At 42.1% G+C, this 24829-nt stretch overlaps 2 protein-coding genes across 2 annotated transcripts in view; one reads left to right on the top strand and one right to left on the bottom strand.

Annotated features, from left to right (window-relative positions):
- The window catches only part of LOC307016330 (phosphoinositide 3-kinase regulatory subunit 6-like), a 492324-nt gene that overhangs the window by 412461 nt on the left and 55034 nt on the right, over positions 1–24829 (bottom strand). The window lies entirely within an intron of this gene.
- Positions 1–24829, top strand: part of LOC307014338 (E3 ubiquitin-protein ligase SMURF2-like) — a gene marked incomplete at its 3' end in the record, with an annotated part of 72404 nt that overhangs the window by 23900 nt on the left and 23675 nt on the right. Inside the window, exons 2-3 of the mRNA XM_079642212.1 lie at positions 10507–10545; positions 15772–15880. Of these exons, the coding sequence (XP_079498338.1) occupies positions 10507–10545; positions 15772–15880 (148 nt within the window). The remainder of the gene's footprint in view (positions 1–10506; positions 10546–15771; positions 15881–24829) is intronic.

Raw genomic sequence — 24829 nt, 5'->3', positions numbered from 1 at the left:
TTTTTCTGACGACATTTTACTTTGACTTCTTACATGTTGAACTCAAATACCTGTACTTTCTACTTCTCACATTTTGAACCCAAATACCTGTACTTTCTACTTCTTACATGTTGAACTCAAATACCTGAACTTTCTACTTCTCACATGTTGAACACAAATACCTGTACTTTCTACTTCTTACATGTTGAACTCAAATACCTGTACTTTCTACTTCTTACATGTTGAACACAAATACCTGTACTTTCTACTTCTCACATGTTGAACTCAAATACCTGTACTTTCTACTTCTTACATGTTGAACACAGATACCTGTACTTTCTACTTCTTACATGTTGAACTCAAATACCTGTACTTTCTACTTCTTACATGTTGAACACAGATACCTGTACTTTCTACTTCTTACATGTTGAACTCAAATACCTGTACTTTCTACTTCTTACATGTTGAACCCAAATACCTGTACTTTCTACTTCTCTCATTTTCCAAACAGGCTGGTTCCTTTAGTCTGAATGTGTGTTTGGTGGCGTGATCATTATTATTTAGAGTCATTGCGTGCCTATTGATTTGAACACGATCCGTGTATCCATCATTTCCTGGTCTTCTCTAAAGAAGAGGGACCAATGGAAACGTTGTCATGTTGCCGTTGGTCACCATGGAAACATTCATTAGCTAACAATGACATTATTGTTCTATTAATATAAAGGGAGGTCAGGTACTCTTTAAAACAGCTGCTAGTTATGGGTACTTTTTACTGAAGTACATTTCAAAGCCTCTTTACTTTGACTTGAGTAAAGAAGTTTAGTCAGTACTTCTACTTTCACCAGAGTATTTTAAACACGAGTATCTGTACTTCTACTTGAGGAAAGGATGTGTGTACTTTTGCCAGCTCTGCTCGACTCCCAGTTACATCTTGTCTCTCCCAGTGATTGCAACCATGGTGACACCCCCCCCCTCCCAGAAGTCACATGACCTCCCCCTCTCCAGGTGTTTGGCTTGCGTCTGCTGGCCTTCATTGATTCGCTGCACAGTGGGGCTCTTTGTGTGCCTGTGAGAAACTGAGCCGACGTCTCCTCCACAGGTGGAGCGGCTACTTTAACGTCTCCGTCTCCAACCGCTCTGAGCTGCTGCTGAGGGACTGATTTTTAATATAATAATAATAATAATGTTAATATAGCTTTATTTGTACATCACTTTCCATACACCAGGTGCAGCTCAACGTGCTTTGACAACGTGGCACAGATCACAACTTTAAAAAACTGGAAAATTCTCTTCAGGTCAAATTTTTTTTTGCAGCTGAAAAGCATAATAAGACAATTCAAGGGACAAAAGGAGGGAAAAAAATGACAATGAAATAAAATACAATTAATAATGAGAGACATGGAGCAGGAAAGGAAAGGAAGGAGCTTTACAAATAAGAGCTGGTGTGTGTGTGTGTGTGTGTGTGTGTGTGTGTGTGTGTGTGTGTGTGTGTGTGTGTGTGTGTGTGTGTGTGTGTGTGTGTGTGTGTGTGTGTGTGTGTGTGTGTGTGTGTGTGTGTGTGTGTGTGTGTGTGTGTGTGTGTGTGTGTGTGTGTGTGTGTTAATCAATCCCTCCATGCTGTCCTTTGGGAAGAAGCCCTGTATGGGCAGTAATGTGGAAAGCCATTATGTGAGTAATAAACTGAAGCCACCGAGAACGAACACACCACACCGCCCGCTATTTATTTGAGCCACCAGGTTATATTTCCACTTAGTCACCGACACATTCCCCTCAGTGTGTGTGTGTGTGTGTGTGTGTGTGTGTGTGTGTGTGTGTGTGTGTGTGTGTGTGTGTGTGTGTGTGTATGTGTGGCTGTAGGTGGTTGTTAGATGATTTTTAATAATGTTTTGATGTGTTTTAACCTTTTGTGTGGGCGAGCGTGTCTGCCTGCCATCACATCCTCACATACCCTTCTTCTGTGGTCGGATTAAACTAACATCGCTGAGTAAGAGAGAAGTGGGCCTTCAGCCTAAAAGCTTTGGGTCATTTATTAGATGGAGGGAGAGCTCTGTTGTCCATGTTCCTGATATGAAGAGCCAATATTTTAGTAGTTTTAGGTACCTGTGTATTTTTTTTCAGTTGTATATTTTGGTCTAAACTATGGCTGTAATGGAGATTATTTGTAGTCCGACTCTGAAGTAAGCATAGCAAAGGCTCCTTGGACAAAAAGCCAAATGGGATTTTTCCATTGGATTTTGGATTATAGCAGAAAATAATCTCTGTGTCAAACGTTTATAATGCTTACACATTTAGCTCAGCAGGATAATCTCCACATATTAACACCACTTTATGATTTCTGAAGTAAAAAAGCTAACATTAGGCTATAAAGGAACTACAGCACGGTCACATGACTTCACGTCACCACCGCTAAGCTAAATGGGGCTAATGTTGGGCTATAAAGGAACTACAGCACGGTCACATGACTTCACGTCACCACCGCTAAGCTAAAGGCGGCTAATGTTGGGCTATAAAGGAACTACAGCACGGTCACATGACTTCACGTCACCACCGCTAAGCTAAAGGGGGCTAATGTTGGGCTATAAAGGAACTACAGCACGGTCACATGACTTCACATCACCACCGCTAAGCTAAAGGGGGCTAATGTTGGGCTATAAAGGAACTACAGCACGGTCACATGACTTCACGTCACCACCGCTAAGCTAAAGGGGGCTAATGGTGGGCTATAAAGGAACTACAGCACGGTCACATGACTTCACGTCACCACCGCTAAGCTAAAGGGGGCTAATGTTGGGCTATAAAGGAACTACAGCACGGTCACATGACTTCACGTCACCACCGCTAAGCTAAAGGGGGCTAATGTTGGGCTATAAAGGAACTACAGCACGGTCACATGACTTCACATCACCACCGCTAAGCTAAAGGGGGCTAATGTTGGGCTATAAAGGAACTACAGCACGGTCACATGACTTCACGTCACCACCGCTAAGCTAAAGGGGGCTAATGGTGGGCTATAAAGGAACTACAGCACGGTCACATCACTTCACATCACCACCGCTAAGCTATAAAGGAACTACAGCACGGTCACATGACTTCACGTCACCACTGCTAAGCTAAAGGCAGCTAATGTTGGGCTATAAAGGAACTACAGCAAATGTAGACAAATGTAACATTTGTGATATTGGGCTATATAAATAAACATTGATTGATTGATGACTTCACGTCACCACCACTAAGGTAAAGGCTGCTAATGTTGGGCTATAAAGGAACTACAGCACGGTCACATGACTTCACGTCACCACCGCTAAGCTAAAGGAGGCTAATGTTGGGCTATAAAGGAACTACAGCACGGTCACATGACTTCACGTCACCACCGCTAAGCTAAAGGAGGCTAATGTTGGGCTATAAAGGAACTACAGCACGGTCACATGACTTCACGTCACCACCACTAAGCTAAAGGTGGCTAATGTTGGGCTATAAAGGAACTACAGCACGGTCACATGACTTCATGTCACCACCGCTAAGCTAAAGGTGGCTAATGTTGGGCTATAAAGGAACTACAGCACGGTCACATGACTTCACGTCACCACCACTAAGCTAAAGGTGGCTAATGTTGGGCGTGATGACGTTTAGTCGTCTCATTTAGACACTTGTTAGCATCTGCCTTTTTTAACAGCATTTGAAAAGGTCTCTAATGCTTGTTAATTGTAGTTTTTTAAACGTCTACCCCCGTCTTTGCTCTGCTCTCTGAGTGAGGCGACCTGAATGAGAAACTCGTCGACACACATAAACCTTTCTTTCAGCTCCTGCCTCCTAACTGCCCGTCGCTATGACGACAGAGGATTTGAGATGGGTTATCTGATGCTTTTTTCCGGACTGTGTGTCTGAGTGTTTTTGTGAAAGAAAAGGAGAAAGTTTGAAGCCTTAAAAGGACTCTAATGATACTAGAGTATACAGTTCATCTGATAGTTATTGATGGATCATTAATATCACTATTTATTACAGCCTGTGGGAGAAAATCATAACTCAAAAATCCTTAAAATTAGGTTCTTTTTGCAGCTTTTTTGGACACATCTAAACTCCATCAAGGATTTTTGCATTTGCAGACCATTTACATGTACTTTGATTTCTCAATGTCAACATATTAAGAGAGGTTAATTTAAACACTGAATGATGCAGGGTTTCTCTGGGTTTATCCAAAAGGTATTTAATGCATGTTTGGCTTGAAAAGAGAAATAATAATATGTTTTTCTTGGTCTTATTAAACCTTGGAGTATCAGAGAAAAGGACGTAGTTTGTCTGGAAACCTTTTTTGACAATACGCCCAAAACATCTTTCCAATATCCTCTAATTATTATACAGTCCATTTTTTAAGTTTCTCATACATTCCGTCACATTTCTGTGAAACATTTTGCCGTTTATATGAAGTGTGAAACCGTTCGGAAAGTGAGTTTGTGCTCCAGTGGTTTTCATGTTGAGGACAGGATAATATCCCCATCACCGCCACCACACTTTCATGGAGTAATAATGAATTTTGTCACTCGTAAAGGTTAGCTCTGAAGTGGAGTCAAGCGTTTGAATTTGTCCCGTGTAACCCCTCACCTCGTGTTAACTCTGGCGTCACTGTCTAATCGCCCCTCCCTGAGAGCAGCGCTGTGCACGGTGTAGCCACGCAACTAAGACATGATGTGATTGTCGCTGGCGTCTGGAAACAGCTTTCCCTACTTTCCCCATCGTTTGTTTCATCTCGGGGCCATGTGTATGCGTGGGGCTGACTCTGTGTGTGTGCTGACGTATGTGTCCATTTAAACGTACGTAATTATATTTGTCGGTGTGAGCATGAGAAAGGCCGGTCCGGGGTGACCAATAAAACAACAGATTTACGACGCTGCCCTGTAGGTGCAAGCTCGCCCACTTCCTTTTCTTGGGAAGGCCTCTGTCATCAAGAAGCCATTTCCCATAGCAGCATTCATTTGGGGGTTTTGTGTGAACTGGCTGTAAAGCAACCTTTTCATTTCTAATAATGTCATTGTGTAAAGCTCTGGTGTAGCGGCCCCTCACCCCCCTCCTCCAGCTTGCACTGACACAATTATTAACATATTTAATTTACTTAAACCGATATATTCCTGCACTTTAACTGTACCTGCATATTGAAGTATGAATGGTTGTTGTTTGTATGTTGTCTTCTCCTGAATGTTGTTTGTTTTTTTGTATTTTTGATGGCACCTTAAAAAAAAGGACGAGCTCTACTCATCTCGTTGCATTTCTTTATTATTGCATCCCTTTGATGGCACCTTTTGCTGTCTCGTTGTGGGACTAATGAAGGAATTCTGATTGTGATTCTGAAAAGGAATCATTAGAGACAGTTTTACAAGCTGGAGGTGTGTTAGGAAATTCAGATATATGCACACAGGAAGCAGAAACCCCCCAAGAAAGCTCCATCAAATATAAATGAGGCCAAAGGAGGGTGACAGACGAAGGGTCCTACAAATCCAGCAGCTGTGCATGTCTGGACAATTTGAGTCCTTAATAATTGAAGCATCAGTCCGTGTTCCTCAGGAAAACAGACACCTTTTTGCTTTTATTTGAGTTTGCTAAAGCTACGTTTATGATTGGTTTGACCGGTATCGGGTATTACCGAAATACCGGTTACTGGTGGCTACGGTATACCGTACCGAAATCAGATCCGGTTTCGATATTTTATGTATTTTTCATTGCTTGTTCAATACTAGAAAGGTCAGTCCCACAAATGAACTGTGATGGGATTTGTTTTTCTCTCACCAGTGAAGTTAAATGTTGATTTTAAAGATGAGATTTGTTTGTTTGTGCAATACCGAGATCTCATGACCATTATTCTATTATTTATTTGTTCTCTAGTCGAATCTCAGGTTTAACATTAATTATAACGGTGCTATAACGGTCTGTCTGCATTGACAAGATGTGCTATTCACGCGGCACACCTGATGGCGGGTGTTATAAAAGATATTCCATAATCGGTTTTCTTCATATTTGTCATTGTTTGTTCAGTAGCCTACTAAAAGGTCCAAGAAGTCCCACAATTGAATTTAATATTCATTTGACATGTTAACTATATCGTAAAGCGCTTCATGGGAGTAATTGTGGGATGATACATTTTCAAAGCATCACGATATGTATCGGTTGAGTGTCGGTATCGTTCAGTGGTATCGGTATCGGTATCGTAAAAAAGTCTACGATATGCATCCCTAGTTTGATGTCAGCAATGGTTGGTCCACTTTTCCTGGTTTTCCCAAATAGGAAACAAGGAAGTAAAAGGAGCTGAGATGCACAAGTGTTTAACTTTATTTAGTCATAACATATCTCCCGCTCTATTATCAAACTCAGTTACATTTGAGCTCACACTGAGCTGCTGCACTAGCCTGCTGTAGAGCTTTAAAACATTTCCAAAACACATTTTAAATGAGTCATGTATCCCTGAAACATGGCCGTGTCTTACAGAGGTAGTAGACGTTAGCTAACATCGGCAATCACACATTTGAAGTGTTCACAGTGTACGACATGGCAGTGTGCTCAGGGAAGTTTCCGCATTGAGACCCAGCATTACATTCATGGCCATTTTTAGTTGCATCTTCCAACGTGTATGTTGAAACTAACTTTTACTTTACTTAGTCATAACATATCTCCCGCTCTACCATCAAACTCAGTTACATTTGAGCTAACACTTCCTGCTTTAGAGTTTTCAAAACGTTTCCAAAATGCATTTTAATGTAGTTTTGTACCCATGAAACATGGCCGTGTCTTAGAGGTAGCAGACGTTGCGTTCTCCCTAAGCACACTTCTATTTTTGACAGGTGACTTGCTCTTTCCTACATCCCTCTGTCTCTCACATAGCTGCGGTCAGACTAGACCTTTCTTTTTGGCAACCTGCTTTGTGTGTTTTATATAATCACACACATCTCCATGTTTGTCCTTTGGAAAGCTTTCCCTGCAGAGACGGGAGTGTTGACCTCACCTCGCTGCCTTCAAATGACATAGAGTTTATGTATATCATCCTGACATGTTGCCGGTTGGATTCCTCTGCGTCCTGATTCCTCTCCTCATGTTGCATCAGACTCCTAATTGGCTTCCCTGCCTCCATCGTCTGTCTCCTCCCGTTCCAGTGGTTTTCCCTCTGGTTTCAGATGTAATCCGGGCCACTTGTATGTTTTCACAAGGATCATATATAGGTATAATTGCAGTGTTGCCTTCCTGCTGTGTGGCTGGCTTATGTACTCACAGGAGGGCTGCAGGTTTTTAGCTAAGCTCATTCTGCCATTATGTGGGCCATGTCATGCTGGTTGCGTTGTGTATTTATTGTCATGCATTGTTTAGAGTCTCTTTACCCACTGGTTTGCTTTTCTTTCTGTTGGCCTCCTGTGGATTTATGTAAAATGATTCCTTGGTTTCAGAGGTTTTTTTTATGTGTTTTTTAGTTGTTAGCCTAAAATAAGGTCTGTGGTTAACACAAGCTGAAGAGATTTAAATTCTACGACATAAAATACGTCAGTAAATACCCCACTGGTGGATTTAAAACTAAGGTTGCTAACAAGTGTCTAAATGAGACGACTAAACGTCATCGACCAACATTAGCCTCCTTTAGCTTAGCGGTGTTGACGTGAAGTCATGTGACCGTGCTGTAGTTCCTTTATAGCCCAACATTAGCCTCCTTTAGCTTAGCGGTGGTGACGTGAAGTCATGTGACCGTGCTGTAGTTCCTTTATAGCCCAACATTAGCCACCTTTAGCTTAGCGGTGGTGACGTGAAGTCATGTGACCGTGCTGTAGTTCCTTTATAGCCCAACATTAGCCGCCTTTAGCTTAGCGGTGGTGACATGAAGTCATGTGACCGTGCTGTAGTTCCTTTATAGCCCAACATTAGCCTCCTTTAGCTTAGCTGTGGTGACGTGAAGTCATGTGACCGTGCTGTAGTTCCTTTATAGCCCAACATTAGCCACCTTTAGCTTAGCGGTGGTGACGTGAAGTCATGTGACCGTGCTGTAGTTCCTTTATAGCCCAACATTAGCCACCTTTAGCTTAGCGGTGGTGACGTGAAGTCATGTGACCGTGCTGTAGTTCCTTTATAGCCCAACATTAGCCGCCTTTAGCTTAGCGGTGGTGACGGGAAGTCATGTGACCGTGCTGTAGTTCCTTTATAGCCCAACGTTAGCCGCCTTTAGCTTAGCGGTGGTGACGTGAAGTCATGTGACCGTGCTGTAGTTCCTTTATAGCCCAACATTAGCCGCCTTTAGCTTAGCGGTGGTGACGGGAAGTCATGTGACCGTGCTGTAGTTCCTTTATAGCCCAACATTAGCCGGCTTTAGCTTAGCGGTGGTGACGAGAAGTCAGTGTCGGTGTTGGTCTTCAAAAATACGTCATCACTGCACCACTTTATAGTGCTATTCACAATATTCTTATATTGTCTACGGTTTGTGAACAGAAGCATTTGAAAAAATATTATATTAATCTGTTGCCGGCAAGCTTTTTACCTCTCTTAAAGCCTCAAAGCGTGCACACTTTCCTCTGAGCCTCTTAGTAATTAATCAGATCAGTGGAGAACCAGTTGTCTCAGGGGAAGTGTGTGTGTGTGTGTGTGTGTGTGTGTGTGTGTGTGTGTGTGTGTGTGTGTGTGTGTGTGTGTGTGTGTGTCGTCTGTGTGTGTGTGTCGTCTGTGTGCTCAACAGCGATGCATACCAGATGTTTTAGAAATGAGGTGGGTTTCACTGGAACGTAACACATTCCCAGGGATGTTTGCGGAAAGAAATTCTTCCTCATCTGTGGAGCATGTTCTGCACCCGCCCCCCCATCCCCCCGAGGAGGGATTGCATCCAGTTTTTTTTGCTGTCTTTTATAATGGGGTGTGTGTGTGTGTGTGTGTGTGTGTGTGTGTGTGTGTGTGTGTGTGTGTGTGTGTGTGTGTGTGTGTGTGTGTGTGTGTGTGTGTGTGTGTGTGTGTGTGTGTGTGTGTGTGTCTTGTGCATCTGTAAAAATGGTGCATGTGTAGTTTGTTGTGTCCCACGCTAAGATTAGTGTGTTTAATTTCTTCGACACGGCACTCAGAAAGTACGTCCTCTGTGTCCTGGTGGGGCAGAATCAGACGTAAAGGGATTCAGGGTGGAATTGGACATGGTGTGTGTGTGTGTGTGTGTGTGTGTGTGTGTGTGTGTGTGTGTGTGTGTGTGTGTGTGTGTGTGTGTGTGTGTGTGTGTGTGTGTGTGTGTGTGTGTGTGTGTGTGTGTGTGTGTGTGTGTGTGTGTGTGTGTGTGTGCGTGTGCGTGTGCGTGTGTGTGTGTGTGTGTGTGTGGGTTGAATGGTTTAAGCTGCAGTCTACCACTATGGGTGTGTCTTTCTCTATTTGTGTTAGCAAAGTGAAGTCTGAGCACGCTCACCTGCACATGGAGGAAGTGGGAAAGCGAGACTAGAGGTAGAGCCACAAAAATAATATGTCTGCCCCTCTGATTGGTGGATTAATTGACTAAAGGCTTCTTTTTAGTCTTCGTTAAATCCATTAGTTAGTAGAGTTTGTGATGTTATGGGCTAAATGACTGTTTTGCAAGAAATAATGTGCACATCTGTGGTGAAAGATAAGATTCAAAGTGGTGCTTATGCATGATTCTTTTTTATTTATTCTATTGAATTATACAGATTTGCTGCTTAAGAGACCATTTGCATGCATACAAACCTATATATCACACTACAGGAACTGGAAACCGCCAAAAAGCATGAAAGGGCCTCTTTTATAACTCCCATCATTCGACTCGAAAACATACAAACAAAAATGCATTTCTGGTTAATTTACAAATACAAAAACATCCGACAAGACAAACCTTGAATATAATATAAGTATCAGTGGTAGATGGAAGACTAAACGGTAACTATTACACGCCGTCTGTTACAGTCTAATATCTATTAAAACCAGTGAATCAGAGTCGACAGAAACCACATCAGTTCTGTTCCTCAGAAAAAGGTTATCAGAGAGAAGCCAAACCAAAAGTGTGTTTCATGAGCCTGACTCACACACACACACACACACACACACACACACACACACACAGACACACACACACACACACACACACACACACACACACACACACACACACACACACACACACACACACGCTCATGAGTAGATCATTAGGGTGGACCTCTCTGCTGCTCTGGGAACAGAGACGGAGACAAAACATGTCCTCCTCCAGCTCAAAGGCTGGGTTCATAATGAGTGACGTGTTCTCTAACGATACAGCTGGTGTTAAATGTCGAAAAGCTTCCACTTCGACCCTAAAGCTTCTGCAGGTGTCGGAGTGTCTGGATACAAAGATTGTACAGTTAACTATCTAATGGGTCGGATGTTTTTGAACTAGATGTTTCCTGCTGTCTACACATACAGTATACATCCCCTCGTCTTTTCTTGCATTTTAGTTCAAACTCTACAAACCAACCGTAAGACTCTGATATATTCTGCTTCGAATTTAATTGTAATTGATCTTTAATTATGTCTTTCTTTCTTTTTCAGTACTCTGCGCCAAAAACCTGGTGAAGAAGGACTTCTTCCGTAAGTATCTGCCAACATCGGCTCCTCGTACTGAAGCTGGTCGAGGCCGGGGGTGTTTGATGCACGCAAACTAAAAACCTCCTGAGATTGAGAACATGGACTTTGGGTTGATGAAGTTTAGCTGCTTCGAAGCCTTCAAAGACAACAACTTGGATATTCTCATTTAGCCAATCAAACAGATAGGGAACATTTACTTACTACATATCAGTGTTGTAGCCAAGTCACCAATTCACGAGTCCAAGTCCCTCTCGAGTCACCACTCTTCGAGTCCGAGTCCAAGTCCGAGTCACCCAAGGAGAGTGATAGTCGAGTCTGAGTCATCATTACCTGTCTTCGAGTCTGAGTCCAAGTCCGATTCACCTAGGGAGAGTCATAGTCGAGTCCGAGTCATCATTACCTGTGTTCGAGTCCGAGTCCAAGTCCGAGTCACCCAAGGAGTGTTCAAGTCGAGTCCGAGTCCAAGTCATCGTGCGCGAGAATTCACGAGTCCAAGTCCGAGTAGGGTCCGAGTTATCATTACCTGTGTTCGAGTCCAAGTCCGAGTCACCTAGGGAGAGTCATAGTCGAGTCCGAGTCATCATTACCTGTTTTCGAGTCCGAGTCCAAGTCACCCAAGGAGTGTTCAAGTCGAGTCCGAGTCCAAGTCATCGTGCGCGAGAATTCACGAGTCCAAGTCATAGTCGAGTCCGAGTAATCATTACCTGTGTTCGAGTCCAAGTCCGAGTCACCTAGGGAGAGTCATAGTCGACTCCAAGTCATCATTACCTGTTTTCGAGTCCGAGTCCAAGTCCGAGTCATCATTACCTGTGTCCGAGTCCAAGTCCGAGTCACCCAAGGAGTGTTCAAGTCAAGTCCGAGTCCAAGTCATCGTGCGCGAGAATTCACGAGTCCAAGTCCGAGTCGGGTCTGAGTCATCATTACCTGTGTCCAAGTCCAAGTCCGAGTCACCTAGGGAGAGTCATAGTCGAGTCCGAGTCATCATTACCTGTGTTTGAGTCCAACCCAAGGAGTGTTTAAGTCGAGTCCGAGTCCAAGTCATCGTGCGCGAGAATTCTCGAGTCAAAGTCTGAGTCGCGTCAATCAGTGCGCGTGTCCGAGTCGAGTCACAAGTCCCGAAAATCGGTACTCGAGTACCAATTTCGGGACTTGTGACTCGACTCGGACTCGAGTACTCCGTCTCTGCTACATAGGCCCTTGGAAGTAGGAGTCGTCTACATAGTGCCCTGTTACTTTAAATAAACTCAAAAAAATGACTTGAGTGCAATCCCTAAATAAAGTTTTGTAAAAAGTCACTAAAGCACCTCTTCCTGTTCAAAATCCCACTAACACCTAACGCCTTTCCTGTTCTGGGGAAGGTTACAATCTGCATTCATTACCTAGTAATTATACTTGACTTACTTTATTATACTTAAATATACTACATTAGTCACAGTTATTTATGTCCTTTAGCTCCGATTAACACTAACGGAAATATTCCATACTTTTTTTACGCTATGACACACATTGAAGGAAATATATTTTAACGACGATGGACGATAATTAGAATGCAATAACGTACAAACATGCGATAATATTCTTTCTTCAAAGCCGCCAAACTCCATTGACAACAGTCTAACTTAAGGACTATAATCAAACACACTTAATTGAAACTTGAAATAAAAAATATAAACATCCTTTTTTCGTCTTTCCAACGCCAACATATGTTTAAATGAGAGAGTGAATAAGTAACGGTCTCCTGCCTCCCTCTTATCCACGGTCTACTGGCACTGCCAACAGCATGGCCTGTGTTTAGCGTGTTTCCGCCCTGCATATACGTGCTAATTTCAGTGGGAAAACAGGCTCAACGTACAGGGGATATATTTCCATTTTGGAACGTGTTTCTGCTAACCGCTTTGCATCAAACACCCAGTTAATGTTCTCCACTACAGCCTTAATAAGTGAGGGTGCAGCGAGTGTTTTGGTGTGTTTGGGCGGGCTGTCATGGTGAGTGAGCATCTGAAGGTCTTCTGCTCACTCAGGTGGTTTCTGTGGTGCCCATTCCTGCCATTCCTCCTCCTGAGCTGAGCAAACACCCAGATACACTGAAACCTGTGTGTGTGTGTGTGTGTGTGTGTGTGTGTGTGTGTGTGTGTGTGTGTGTGTGTGTGTGTGTGTGTGTGTGTGTGTGTGTGTGTGTGTGTGTGTGTGTGTGTGTGTGTGTGTGTGTGTGTGTGTGTGTGTGTGTGTGTGTGTGTGTGTGTGTGTGTGTGTGTGTGTGTGTGTTTGTGTTTGTGTTTGTGTTTGTGTTAGGGCTGCTTGATTATGGCAAAAATCATAATCTCGATTATTTGGGTGAATAACTGTAATTGCGATTATTAAATGCGATTATTCATTGAATTTGAAAACATCCATTTATTGTACTTTAAAACAAATACAAATAATAATTTGAACTTTTTAACTGTTGAATTATACGTTCAGGGTAATCAACTGAAAAACCAATACAAAATAAAATAAAAAATGTTTTACATTCATGTCTACATTTAAATAAATAATATCAAAATAATAAATACCAATAAACAAGATGTTGCAGTGCACTGTCACAACCTGCAAACTCCTTAACATATAGCCAACATTTTGGTAAAACATATTCAACATATTCCTCTCACTCCACTGGGTCAATAATTGATATCACGATTATTAAAAACGATTATCCATTTACTTTGAAAACATAATTTGTTTGGAGAAAAAACATTTGAATAGTATGTTTTTAACAGTTGATTACCCTGAACTTTAAGTATAATTCAACTGAATTTTTTTTTTTTTTTTAAAGTAATAATAATAATCAAAAAATAATCGTTTTATTTCGATTACGTTGTTTTCATAATCGTTGCAAGCCATAATCGTAATCACGATTAAAATACGATTAATTGAGCACCCCTAGTGTGTGTGTGTGTGTGTGTGTGTGTGTGTGTGTGTGTGTGTGTGTGTGTGTGTGTGTGTGTGTGTGTGTGTGTGTGTGTGTGTGTGTGTGTGTGTGTGTGTGTGTGTGTGTGTGTGTGTGTGTGTGTGTGTGTGTGGTCATTCTGTTACAACTAACCGCATTACTGATTTAAATAGAGCGTATCAAGAATGAGTCTTCAGCCCTGAAATGAGTCAGCATGTTACCACGGTTACCACCTGTTCCCTCATCTTGAAGATTTCTGAATGTGTCTTTGGAATATTATCCTGAAATAAGGTCTGTGGCTAACGCAAGAGATTAGACCAGGGGTGTCCAAACTACGGCCCGGGGGCCAAATGCGGCCCTCATAAAATTAAAAAAGTATAATGAAATTAAATAAGGCCAACAAATGAAAGTTGTGCTTGTCTTATATTGTACTTCTTAACTTCATGTGTTAATGAGCCCACTTTTCAAATAAATTCAGTCGATTAGAGTTGGAAACATTTTCTAGTATATCTTCGTTGATAAGAAAAAAGCCCAATAACTTATTTACACAACAAGCTTGAAATACACCCTTCATATTTCTCCTTATTATAATCAATCTTCTGTTGTGAGGGATGAGCTGCCAACACTCAGAAGCACCATGTACCTACATTTGATTTATTCTGCTAACTTATAACTGAACTTATGAGGCGATATACTTTGAGTGAGCGGCCCAGCCCTTTGTATATTTTTCTGTATGTGGCCCTCTGTGAAAAATGTTTGGACCCCCCTGGATTAGATCAACGTTTGTTTGTTTGTTTGTTTGTTTGTTTGTTTGTTTGCCACAAAGATTATTTTTTGCAATATTCCAAAATCACATGGAGGAATCCCATTGGCTCTTCGAGAGGGAACCAGGGAGACGCTAACTTCCAGGTTGCCATCTCTGCACCGCTGTATATCGCCTCACCTCATTTGAACCTGATTGTTCTGTGTTAATAATCATGTGGTGTTTTTTCCCAATCACACCGGTTCAAAGGGGTATTCTGTGCGTTTCAAAGTGGGCTTGAATGAGGTGCTTATCCTTGTTGGTTTATTAAATACAGTAGATGATGATTGGAGTACAAACCTAGAAGCTAGGCAATGCACTGCTGTGAAAGGGGGGGGGGCATCCACATTTAGTTTAGCCATACAAAATATCAATATTGGTTTAAATGATGAACCATCCAGATCTCTCAGGTCTTCAGGGACGGGTCAGCTTTCTGTCCCCAGAGTCAGAACTAAACATGGAGAAGCAGCGTTCAGTTATTATGCTCCAAACATCTGGAGCAAACTCCCAGAAACCTGCAGGTCTGCTGCAACTCTGACTACTTTGAAATCCAGGCTGAAGACTTTTCTTTTTGCCGCTGCTTTTAATTTAACTATTCACATCTTAAACTGCACTGTAACTTTTATTCATGTATTTTTTTCTTTTAATGTTTGATTAGCTTTGCTTTTTAACGACTGATTTGAAATGCCATTTTCTTACCGCTTTCATTTTTGTAAAGCCCTTTGAATTGCCTTGTGTTGAAAGGTGCTATATAAATAAACTTGCCTCTCCTTGCTTAAATGTAGGCTATATTTAGAATATGTTCACCTATGGTGTCAGACAGCCCTTTCTGACGGGAACTGAAGACGTTATATCCCACTATGCCCTCGAAATGTGTGCCAGACTCCATTGACAAAAACAGGAATAGCTGGTTAACCTCCAACAGTTTGTTTGTTTGTGTGACTTTTGTGTATTAAACGGTTAATTCAGACTCACCAAATTCACACAATAACAACCTGAACAAACTAACTGGTTGAGGCAGAGGTAGACCTGCGTTACTGAGAGCAGAGAGCATATTACATATTGTAAAAATGCATAGTAAAGTGGTGAAAATATCCTAAATATAGCATTCGCTCAAACTGATAAATACATGTTTTTTTGCTACCAACGTCCTCAAGTACATTTCTTAGCTTCTGTGCTTGTACTCCTTTCCATTTTCTCCAAAACACAAACACACTGACATTGGATAAGAACCTCAAAATCTGAACTATCCCTTTCTTGGCAACAAATCCAATGCATTTTTTAGTCACCCTCCACTGTACTCTTGTCTCCGAAGGATCTCATTTTGGAATCAAAGTACAAGACAAATTGTGTAAGTAACCAGTGAGTAGTCTGATCCCACAGCGGAGAAACCTCAGCGTCTGCCATCTTGTCATTCAGTGTCCTGTTGCATGTCTTCTGTTGTGTCTTCTTGGTGATTGTGTCTCAGCTCTGTGTGGTTGTGTCTGTCCTCCTCATGCAGGCCTCCCTGATCCCTTTGCTAAGGTCGTTGTGGACGGCTCGGGGCAATGCCACTCCACGGACACAGTGAGGAACACACTCGACCCCAAGTGGAACCAGCACTACGACCTGTGAGTCCCACACTCTTTCATCTGAATTTAAAATTACATATTCCTTACGGCCCGTCCACACACAGGCATGAAAAAACAGCCAATCACATGAATCTCCCGCCCCCGACATACAAAGCAATAGCAATGTTAAAACGAAGTAAACTGGATATAAACTCTCCAAACAGGCGAAAACCTACCAGTTTCACCCACTGTCTGTGCCACCTCCCTCCATGCCTGGTTCCTCCGGTTTGTATCCCGGTAAATAGTTCTGGTCGTAAAGAACCGGGTGATTTGCTACCGTAATATCTCGTTTGGAATATGAGGAAATGAACTGCGGTCTGGCTCTCCCAGCTTGCACGCGGTTTGATTGGCTAGCGCTTGTACTGGCGGGATTTGCATAAACGGGATTTGATTGGCTGATGCCAGTTTCGAAAGCATCGGGAGCATCAAAAGTTCAACATTGCTCAACTTTTGATGCTCACGATGCTTGCAAAGCCATGCTCCGCTCCCCACAATGCAGTTCGGCGAAGATTAAAATCTTCTACGTCACCCCATTCAAGTGAATGGGCGAAGCTTTGAAAGATTTTTTTCATGCCTTTGTGTGGACGGGCCGTTACGTTTGCTACAGCGTGTGAATCTATCGTTTATACAGCAAAGGGACAGTACAGATAAAAAGGCAATATATGAGAGTAGACTAACATATTCTACAAAAAGGCAATTGAAAGTTAAAGGTATAGATAAGAATGGAGAAAGCAGCTCGAGTGGCTAGAATTGGAAAATACACAGCCGGAAAAAATCTGCCACTTCCTTCAGACTTCCTTACAGAGCCCCTCCTCCAACACACACGAACGCGCACATGACCAATGAGGGCACGAGATAAGTTTGTGCACAGATGGAAGGCTGACAGGCAGGTAGGCCATCCAGTTACTTTAGCCGGGCCGGCTCAGATGATTGGTCGTGCTTTTTACAGCGCCACGGCTTCAACAGATGAATTATTTGTATGTATTTATTGTCAAAGCATTTAAGATATTATTTGCTATCGGGATGTTAGGAGCATTCCATGGAATATAACAACAAGTGTTTCTGAAGTGAATTACCTACCCCACCTTTAATCCCAGTACAAACAAAGTATCATATAAAGGTAGTGGACTAGCAGCCAAAAAAGTATATAAAATGATTAGATTATATTAGTAAATAAGTAAAAATGCATTGCACATTTATTAAAAATAAAAGAAATCAACCAAAAAACTGTCAAATGGAATGATATAAATATAAATATCTATAGAGTATAATATTGTATATTGTATATACAATAGAAGTTAGAACACACTATAATAGACTAACCTACTACTACTAAATAAACTTTAAAGGTAGAATATAGACACAATGCATTATGGTATTTCGTGACAGACAGTCTTAGGTAGTGAAGTAGCAGCCAGTAATAATAATAAATGTAAAAAAAGTATATATTGCACATCTGTGTGTGTGTGTGTGTGTGTGTGTGGTTGTGTGTGTGTGTGTGTGTGTGTGTGTGTGTGTGTGTGTGTGTGTGTGTGTCTCTGTCTGTCTGTCTGTCTGTCTGTCTGTCTGTCTGTCTGTCTGTCTGTCTGTCTGTCTGTCTGTCTGTCTGTCTGTCTGTCTGTCTGTGTGTGTGTGTGTGTGTGTGTGTGTGTGTGTGTGTGTGTGTGTGTGTGTTCTACCTCTCTGTTTATTTGCATACCTCCCACCTCTCCAGAGCCTTACTGTGATTACGAACAGCAGCCGTTACAATACCTCACAGCTCTCTGTGTTTAACCTGAACCAGCGAGCGCCCTGCGATGTGTCCGGCTGTCATTAACAGGACTTAACACTCACAGATCCTACATCTGTTCTCTCACTTATCTTAATACTCCGTGATGACACAACCCTTCAGAGTCCCTGGGAGAAGTGTTTAAAGAAACACAAAGGCGTCTCCGGCAGTATTTTCATGTCTCGCTGTAACCTTCGTTTCCCAGAGACCCTGTGAAGGTAACCTGGAAAAGAGGTAACCTGGAAAAGAGACGTGAGTGAGAGTGAGAGAGTGAGAATGAGAATGTGAGAGTTTCCACTGTTCCCCCGGTGTTTATCCAGCAGAGAGAGGAAGCACGTGTCTCCGTTTGTTTGGTTGCTGGGGAAACAGGACCCTCTCTCGACATGGATGTTAAATCAGCTGCTCGTGTCACTTTTGACAACAGGGGGAAAAAGTCACTGTGTGTGTGTGTGTGTGTGTGTGTGTGTGTGTGTGTGTGTGTGTGTGTGTGTGTGTGTGTGTGTGTGTGTGTGTGTGTGTGTGTGTGTGTGTGTGTGTGTGTGTGTGTGTGTGTGTGTGTGTGTGTGTGTGTGTGTGTGTGTGTGTGTGTGTGTGTGTGTGTGTGTGTGTGTGTGTGTGTGTGTGTGTGTGTGTGTGTGTGTGTGTGTGTGTGTGTGTGTGTTCACCTTTTAAAAGATGGATCGATGGAGAGGAGAACACAGGGTCCTGGCTCAGTGGATTCAAAGGCTCTCAGACGTGATGCTATGGACCGTGTTTAAGTTAACGATATTATCAACAAGGCTTTGTGCTTTTATTTGGTGAATGACTTATCGACTGGATATGGGCTGCAAAAAACCACCAGACTCCAATGACACAAAGAGAGATTCTACCTCGCTAATCAGTGCTAAACCAACTTTATTCAAACTTGATGGATATACAATGCCCTATGAGGTTTACCATGAGTGTAACCCCCCCTGTGTGTAGTGTGTATCCTCGTGTCCAGCAGCAGGCCTCTCAGGTGGTGTGTTGTTGGAGGAGAGAGAGGTTTTAATTGAGCCGTCTGTCTGGCTCACTCTCATCAAGACAGAGCCTGAAACACCTGGTGCTCTGACTGCTTTAAGGCTGCTGGCAGGAGAGAGAGTTCTGTGTGTGTGTGTGTGTGTGTGTGTGTGTGTGTGTGTGTGTGTGTGTGTGTGTGTGTGTGTGTGTGTGTGTGTGTGTGTGTGTGTGTGTGTGTGTGTGTGTGTGTGTGTGTGTGTGTGTGTGTGTGTGTGTGTGTGTGTCTCTGTCTGTCTGTCTGTCTGTCTGTCTGTGTGTGTGTGTGTGTCTCTGTCTGTGTGTCTGTCTGTCTGTCTGTCTGTCTGTCTGTCTGTGTGTGTGTCTGTCTGTGTGTGTGTGTGTGTGTGTGTGTGTGTGTGTGTGTGTGTGTGTGTTCAGAGTACAGCAGACTAGTGAGTGAACTGTGACCCTTCTGCATTGTTGCAGGAATTGGCCGGCATAGCAGACAGTCTTTGTGGCTGCCTCTCACACTCTGTGGTGGAAATGTTATTTTTTGCTTAAAATATCATTGTGAGTGAAATGACCCAAAAGTATGTAAGATATAAGAGCTGGTTTAAATATCTTAAAGAGGACACATGCTCCTGTTCAGGTTCATATTAGTAGTTAATGTCTGTGCTGTGACATGTTTCCATTCTTCAGAGAAACGCTCTCTGGAAAGAACACATTTTAGACTTTGCACAAAAATCTACAGGAAAGGGAAAAAATAACAACAAAAAAACCTTCAGAAAACCCAGTGCTAAAATGCGGACTTATCTCAGGACTTTGGACTCATTCCTGCACCACTCTGTTACGTTCAGGGTTGGTCTTTGATTGTATTACGGATGAAGTAACATCAATAGGAGTTGTGATTGTCTTTTCTTCAGCCCTTTATCAAATCTCCATCTTATCTTTCCTTAAAGGGGACCTATCATGCAAAATGCACTTTGTGATGTCTTTTATACATCAACATGTGTCCCCGGTGTGTCGGGGAACTCACGCAGCGTCAGAAAATAAAACCCTCTCTCATTTCCTCCGTACCCAAATCTCTAAAAACGGGGGAATAACGGAGCTGATCCAGATTTGCGTCCGATATGACGTAATATCAGAAATGTGGACCCACGGCCCAATCAGAAACGTTGCTATCAGAAACAATGCCCGACTGTTTTGGACGTAATATGGTCGGTGTTCACATTAGCATCGCTAACACTCAGAGCTAACCTGTACTGGAGAGCATGTGTGTGAAGAAGCAGGAAGTAAAAAGGAACTCACCTTGTGGTATAACCGGCAAGAGAGAAAGCCTTTGAGCTCCATACTGTTTCAGAGAGAATCCTTGATAATCCATGATATGGAGTTTCATCACGGCAGTATTTAGTTTAGACAGTAGCTGCCGGGTCCTGCATAAGCTCCGCCCCCTCCTTTTTTATTTTATCAATTTACTTCTTTTTTTTTAAAGCTTTATACATAAAATCAGCACTTTAGAAACAGGAAGTGAAATAGAGGGATATGAGGCAGGTGATCTTTTTGGTATTTTGAGCAAAACACTTCATAGACATGTTTTTAATATATTTGCATATATCTGAGACCTATGCTATTGCCTAAAAATAGCATGATAGGTGACCTTTAAGTTACAGTAAAATCAGAGCGAATAAAAGACAGTTTTTTGAGGACAAGGACACAGTGATGAATTAGTATTATAATGATAACAGCCCTTCATCATGTTGTTGTGTTTCCTGCCCTTTTTGGATTCCCCCTCCAGCGAGCTCTCAGTCACATTTGGTTGATTAACAGTCCTTCAAATACCTTGTTATTAAATTATACATATGCAATGTTAAGCACTCAGTCTAGACTGGAAATTATTTACGGCCCACTCACCCATCCATGTTCCACTCCCCAGCCCTGCCGAATTGCACCCAGCCCCATTAATGTCTTTTATTAGGTCCGTGGTGTTAATATGTCGTAGAATTAGAAGGGCCACAGTGCAGAGGAAGCAAATCTGTCAATCAATTTAAGAACATGAGCAGATTTCCAGTCGTTAGCAGTGAGTTTTAGTGTTGGGATTTCCCTTTTTGTTCTGTTTGTACCTCAGATTGTTGCTGTAATGACTCGTTGTTCTTTCACTTTCACCATATGTTCTTGGCAGGGACTTTCAGGGAAAAGTCCACCGAAGGAAAGCACATCTGACTCTTTAAATCTACTTTTTATTGCGATTTTCCCATTGTCTCTCGTGCATGTGTGTTATTGCCTTCGACTGGTATTAAAAACCTTAGCCAGACTAATGAATTTTATTACGTGGAGGGTGATCCAGATGACGGGGGTTTGGTTGAAATGCTCCCTCCCGTCACGTCTGTCTGACATTCTCTCACATCGCACCCCAGACAGGCATTTGGCTCGGACTCAAAATGTCCAGACGTCTTACTCACAGCCCCATTGTTTCATATCCCTTTTGGTAAGCAGCATGATAATTACAGTGGGATGCAGTTCTGCGAAGCGTACAGATGATTAGTTTGCGACTGAAAGAGAAAGCCAACCAGAGCAGATGTGCAACAACAGGTTCACGGGAGATTTGATCACTCTCTCGATACGCCGGACACATGAGGAGGACGAGAGGAAGGAGAATGGAGGAGACACACAGTCAGGAAATGATCTGTCTCATCTTATTCCTTTTCTGAATACAATACAGTTACCTGAACATGTTCCATACTTGCATAAAGTTGCTTTTAGCCATGCTAGCTATCAGCAATTCCGTGTCCCAGACAGAAAGGGAGAAATTCCAGTCAAATATGATCCGTTTAAAAGCTTGATAGGATGGCTGTATAAAGAATAGCTTCATCAAGGCATGTCGATCACTTCAAGTCCTTTCCATAGACTAATTAAATACAATATTATGCCAACAAATATGCAAGCCTATACGCCGAAAACATAAAGAATGTCCCTCAATGTAAGGCCTACATGTTCTCATATCAAATAAAACAGATTAACAATACTTTGTAAGCCTGTTTATCTCTTAATTACATTACATGTCATTTGTTAGACGCTTCTATCCAAAGAGACTTACATACTCAATACTGTGGACAATCCCCACAGGAGCAATTTGGGGTGAAGTGTCTCAGGGACACAACGACATGCTGACTGCAGTGGGACTTGAACTCGCTACCCCCTGATTTGAAGTCCAGCACTCTATCCACTGAGCCACAGCCGCCCCATCTTAAAATTTTAATGAAGGCATGCTGCTTCCATCTTAAAATCAAGTGCAGGCTGCTAACACGCTAAATAAAAATTGGAATCAACATTATACCCGTTTGAAATCAGCCTTTTTTAATGACTGTGTTTGGATTTGAGATATATGTTCTGGCATGTTCCTTATTTTTGTTTTATTTATGTTTTAAATATTTAGTCATATTGCAAATGCTGTGATATTCCCCCAGAATGCAGTAGGTCTGATATGATCTCCTGAACTGCTTCAAAATACTCAAGCAACCGTTTTTGACAGCATGACTGATGAGCGTTTAAACCTAAACTAACTGGTCATTTATCATTCTCAAATATATGGGGAGAAAGCTTCCTTCTTAGTCACTAAAGTGAAACCAAAAGTGTCTCGAGAACTCGATGCGAGCCTCATTTAAAATGCCATGTTCTCGCCCCTTCATCCACAGTCTGACCGATATTTTCATGGCTCCAGTTTCTTTATTTGTTGCTCGTCGTCACGTCACAGTTTCCCCGTCCTGTCTCCCTCCTCCTGATTTGTTCTGTGAATAAATGATTCACAGGATCACAGTCTGGTGTTCAGACGCTCAGGATCACAAGTTCACATCCACCGTCTGGAAAATCCCTCAACCTCCCCACCTTCCTCTTCCTCTTCCTCCTCCTCCTCCATGTCCAAACTGTGTCTCGTAATGTGTCCATGAAAAGGCGTCTCAGTGGTATCCTCTATGGGGAGTTGTGAGACATCCTGAGTGAGACTCAAGGGTGTAACTTTGGTTTGAGAAGTGGGGGGGACACAAAACAGGGGGTCCTCCACAATGAAACATTTTCTCAATTTAATTCCATTTCCTGCAAATATATGAGGGACTATGGTGTTAACAAATCCAAGAGAAATGTGTAGTATAATGAGTGTGCACACTTATCTAGTATCCTATCCATGTGAGCCTGTTTTATTTGTGATGACCTCACATCCTCTAGGGGGGTCCGCAGGCATGCACCCTCAGGAAGATTTGCTTCTTTAAATTGAAATTGAATGCATCAATCTGGTGCACAAATTAAGAGATGTATGGATAAAGCTCTCAATTCATATGAAACAGAACTGTATATATTTCAATAATCAAAAACCATTAGAATATGCTCACAACCAATAACACATCATTGATATACTTCTCTCTCCTATCTTTATCTTACCTAGTCTGCATTCTTTCTTTTTATTTATGCATATTTGACTAATCCCTCTACTTTCAAACTGTGTTTTTAATTTTGTACTGACCTATAGTTCACATTGGAAAGATTTCTTAACTTATTTTACATACAACTAATATTAGATGGAAATATTTGTTTACATAGATGACCAAACCGTTTGAGACCCACTGAGATAACTTAGACTAAAGTTTACAACCTAATCACTCAGAGTCCTTTACCTCCCTGAGCTGACGTTATCTCTCTCAGTCCGACAGGAGAGGACTCTCCCCCTCCTTATTGTTGAAACAGCTTCTAATCTCCGTTAGCTCCAAGCTAGCACCAAATGCTAACAACAACCCACGTAACTCTCTCAGTCTCTCTCTCAGTCTCTCTCTCTATCTCTCTCTCTTAGTCTCTCAAAGTCCGACAGGAAAGAGCTCTCTCTCTCCTTATTGTTGAAACAGCTTCTAATCTCCGTTAGCTCCAAGCTAGCACCAAATGCTAACAACAACCCACGTAACTCTCTCAGTCTCTCTCTCAGTCTCTCTCTCTATCTCTCTCTCTTAGTCTCTCAAAGTCCGACAGGAAAGAGCTCTCTCTCTCCTTATTGTTGAAACAGCTTCTAATCTCCGTTAGCTCCAAGCTAGCACCAAATGCTAACAACAACCCACGTAACTCTCAGTCTCTCTCTCTGTCTCTCTCTCTATTTCTCTCTCTCTCTATCAGTCTCTCAAAGTCCGACAGGAAAGAGCTCTCCATCTCCTTATTGTTGAAACAGCTTCTAATCTCCGTTAGCTCCAAGCTAGCACCAAATGCTAACAACAACCCACGTAACTCTCAGTCTCTCTCTCTGTTTCTCTCTCTATCTCTCTCTCATAGTCTCTCAAAGTCCGACAGGAAAGAGCTCTCCCTCTCCTTATTTTTGAAACAGCTACTAATCTCCGTTAGCTCCGAGCTAGCACCAAATGCTAACAACAACCCACGTAACTCTCAGTCTCTCTCTCTGTCTCTCTCTCTATTTCTCTCTCTCTCTCTCAGTCTCTCAAAGTCCGACAGGAAAGAGCTCTCCCTCTCCTTATTGTTGAAACAGCTACTAATCTCCATTAGCTCCGAGCTAGCACCAAATGCTAACAACAACCCCCGTAACTCTCTATGTCTCTCTCTCTCTCTTTCTCTCTCTCTTTCTATCTCTCTCTCACAAGATGCGCTCGTGCCACACACACAAAGACGATCCTCCGTGACGATGACCGCTTGCGTAAAAAATAATAATAAACACATTTAAAAAGTGTGGGGGACACAAATGTTATTTCGTTATTAAGACGGGTTAATGGTAAAGAAAACGTGAACAGAGAGTTACAGAAAACCTCGATCAGTGCTGCCTTCATTTCAAATGGTTGCTATCGTTGTTGGTACGCAGTGGAACGGACGATTTTCTCTTAGTGGAAGTTAAACAATCATGTTTGCATCAATTTGTTTTAATAAATTGTTCAGGATTCTTACAGTCATTAAAAACCTGGAAAAGTCATTGAAATTCAAAATGTTAATTCCAGGCCCTGGAAAACAATATTTTTCCCAAAGTTTTGGAAAAGTTATGGAAATGTAACTAAAGTTGCATCAAATATAATTTATATTTGATCTAATCGCCAGAATAGTAATACTATAATGATAATAAATACTGTATCTTATAGTGAAGAAACGTAAAATGGTATTTAACTGACGAGGTGTTTTGCTGGTGAGAGATTTTAGTTGCTTTAGCGTGTAGAAGCTAGTAAGCCTAT

This window comes from Notothenia rossii, assembly GCF_949606895.1.
Source record: "Notothenia rossii genome assembly, chromosome: 8".
Lineage (NCBI taxonomy): Eukaryota > Metazoa > Chordata > Actinopteri > Perciformes > Nototheniidae > Notothenia > Notothenia rossii.
This window is presented reverse-complemented; position numbering and strand designations above follow the sequence as displayed.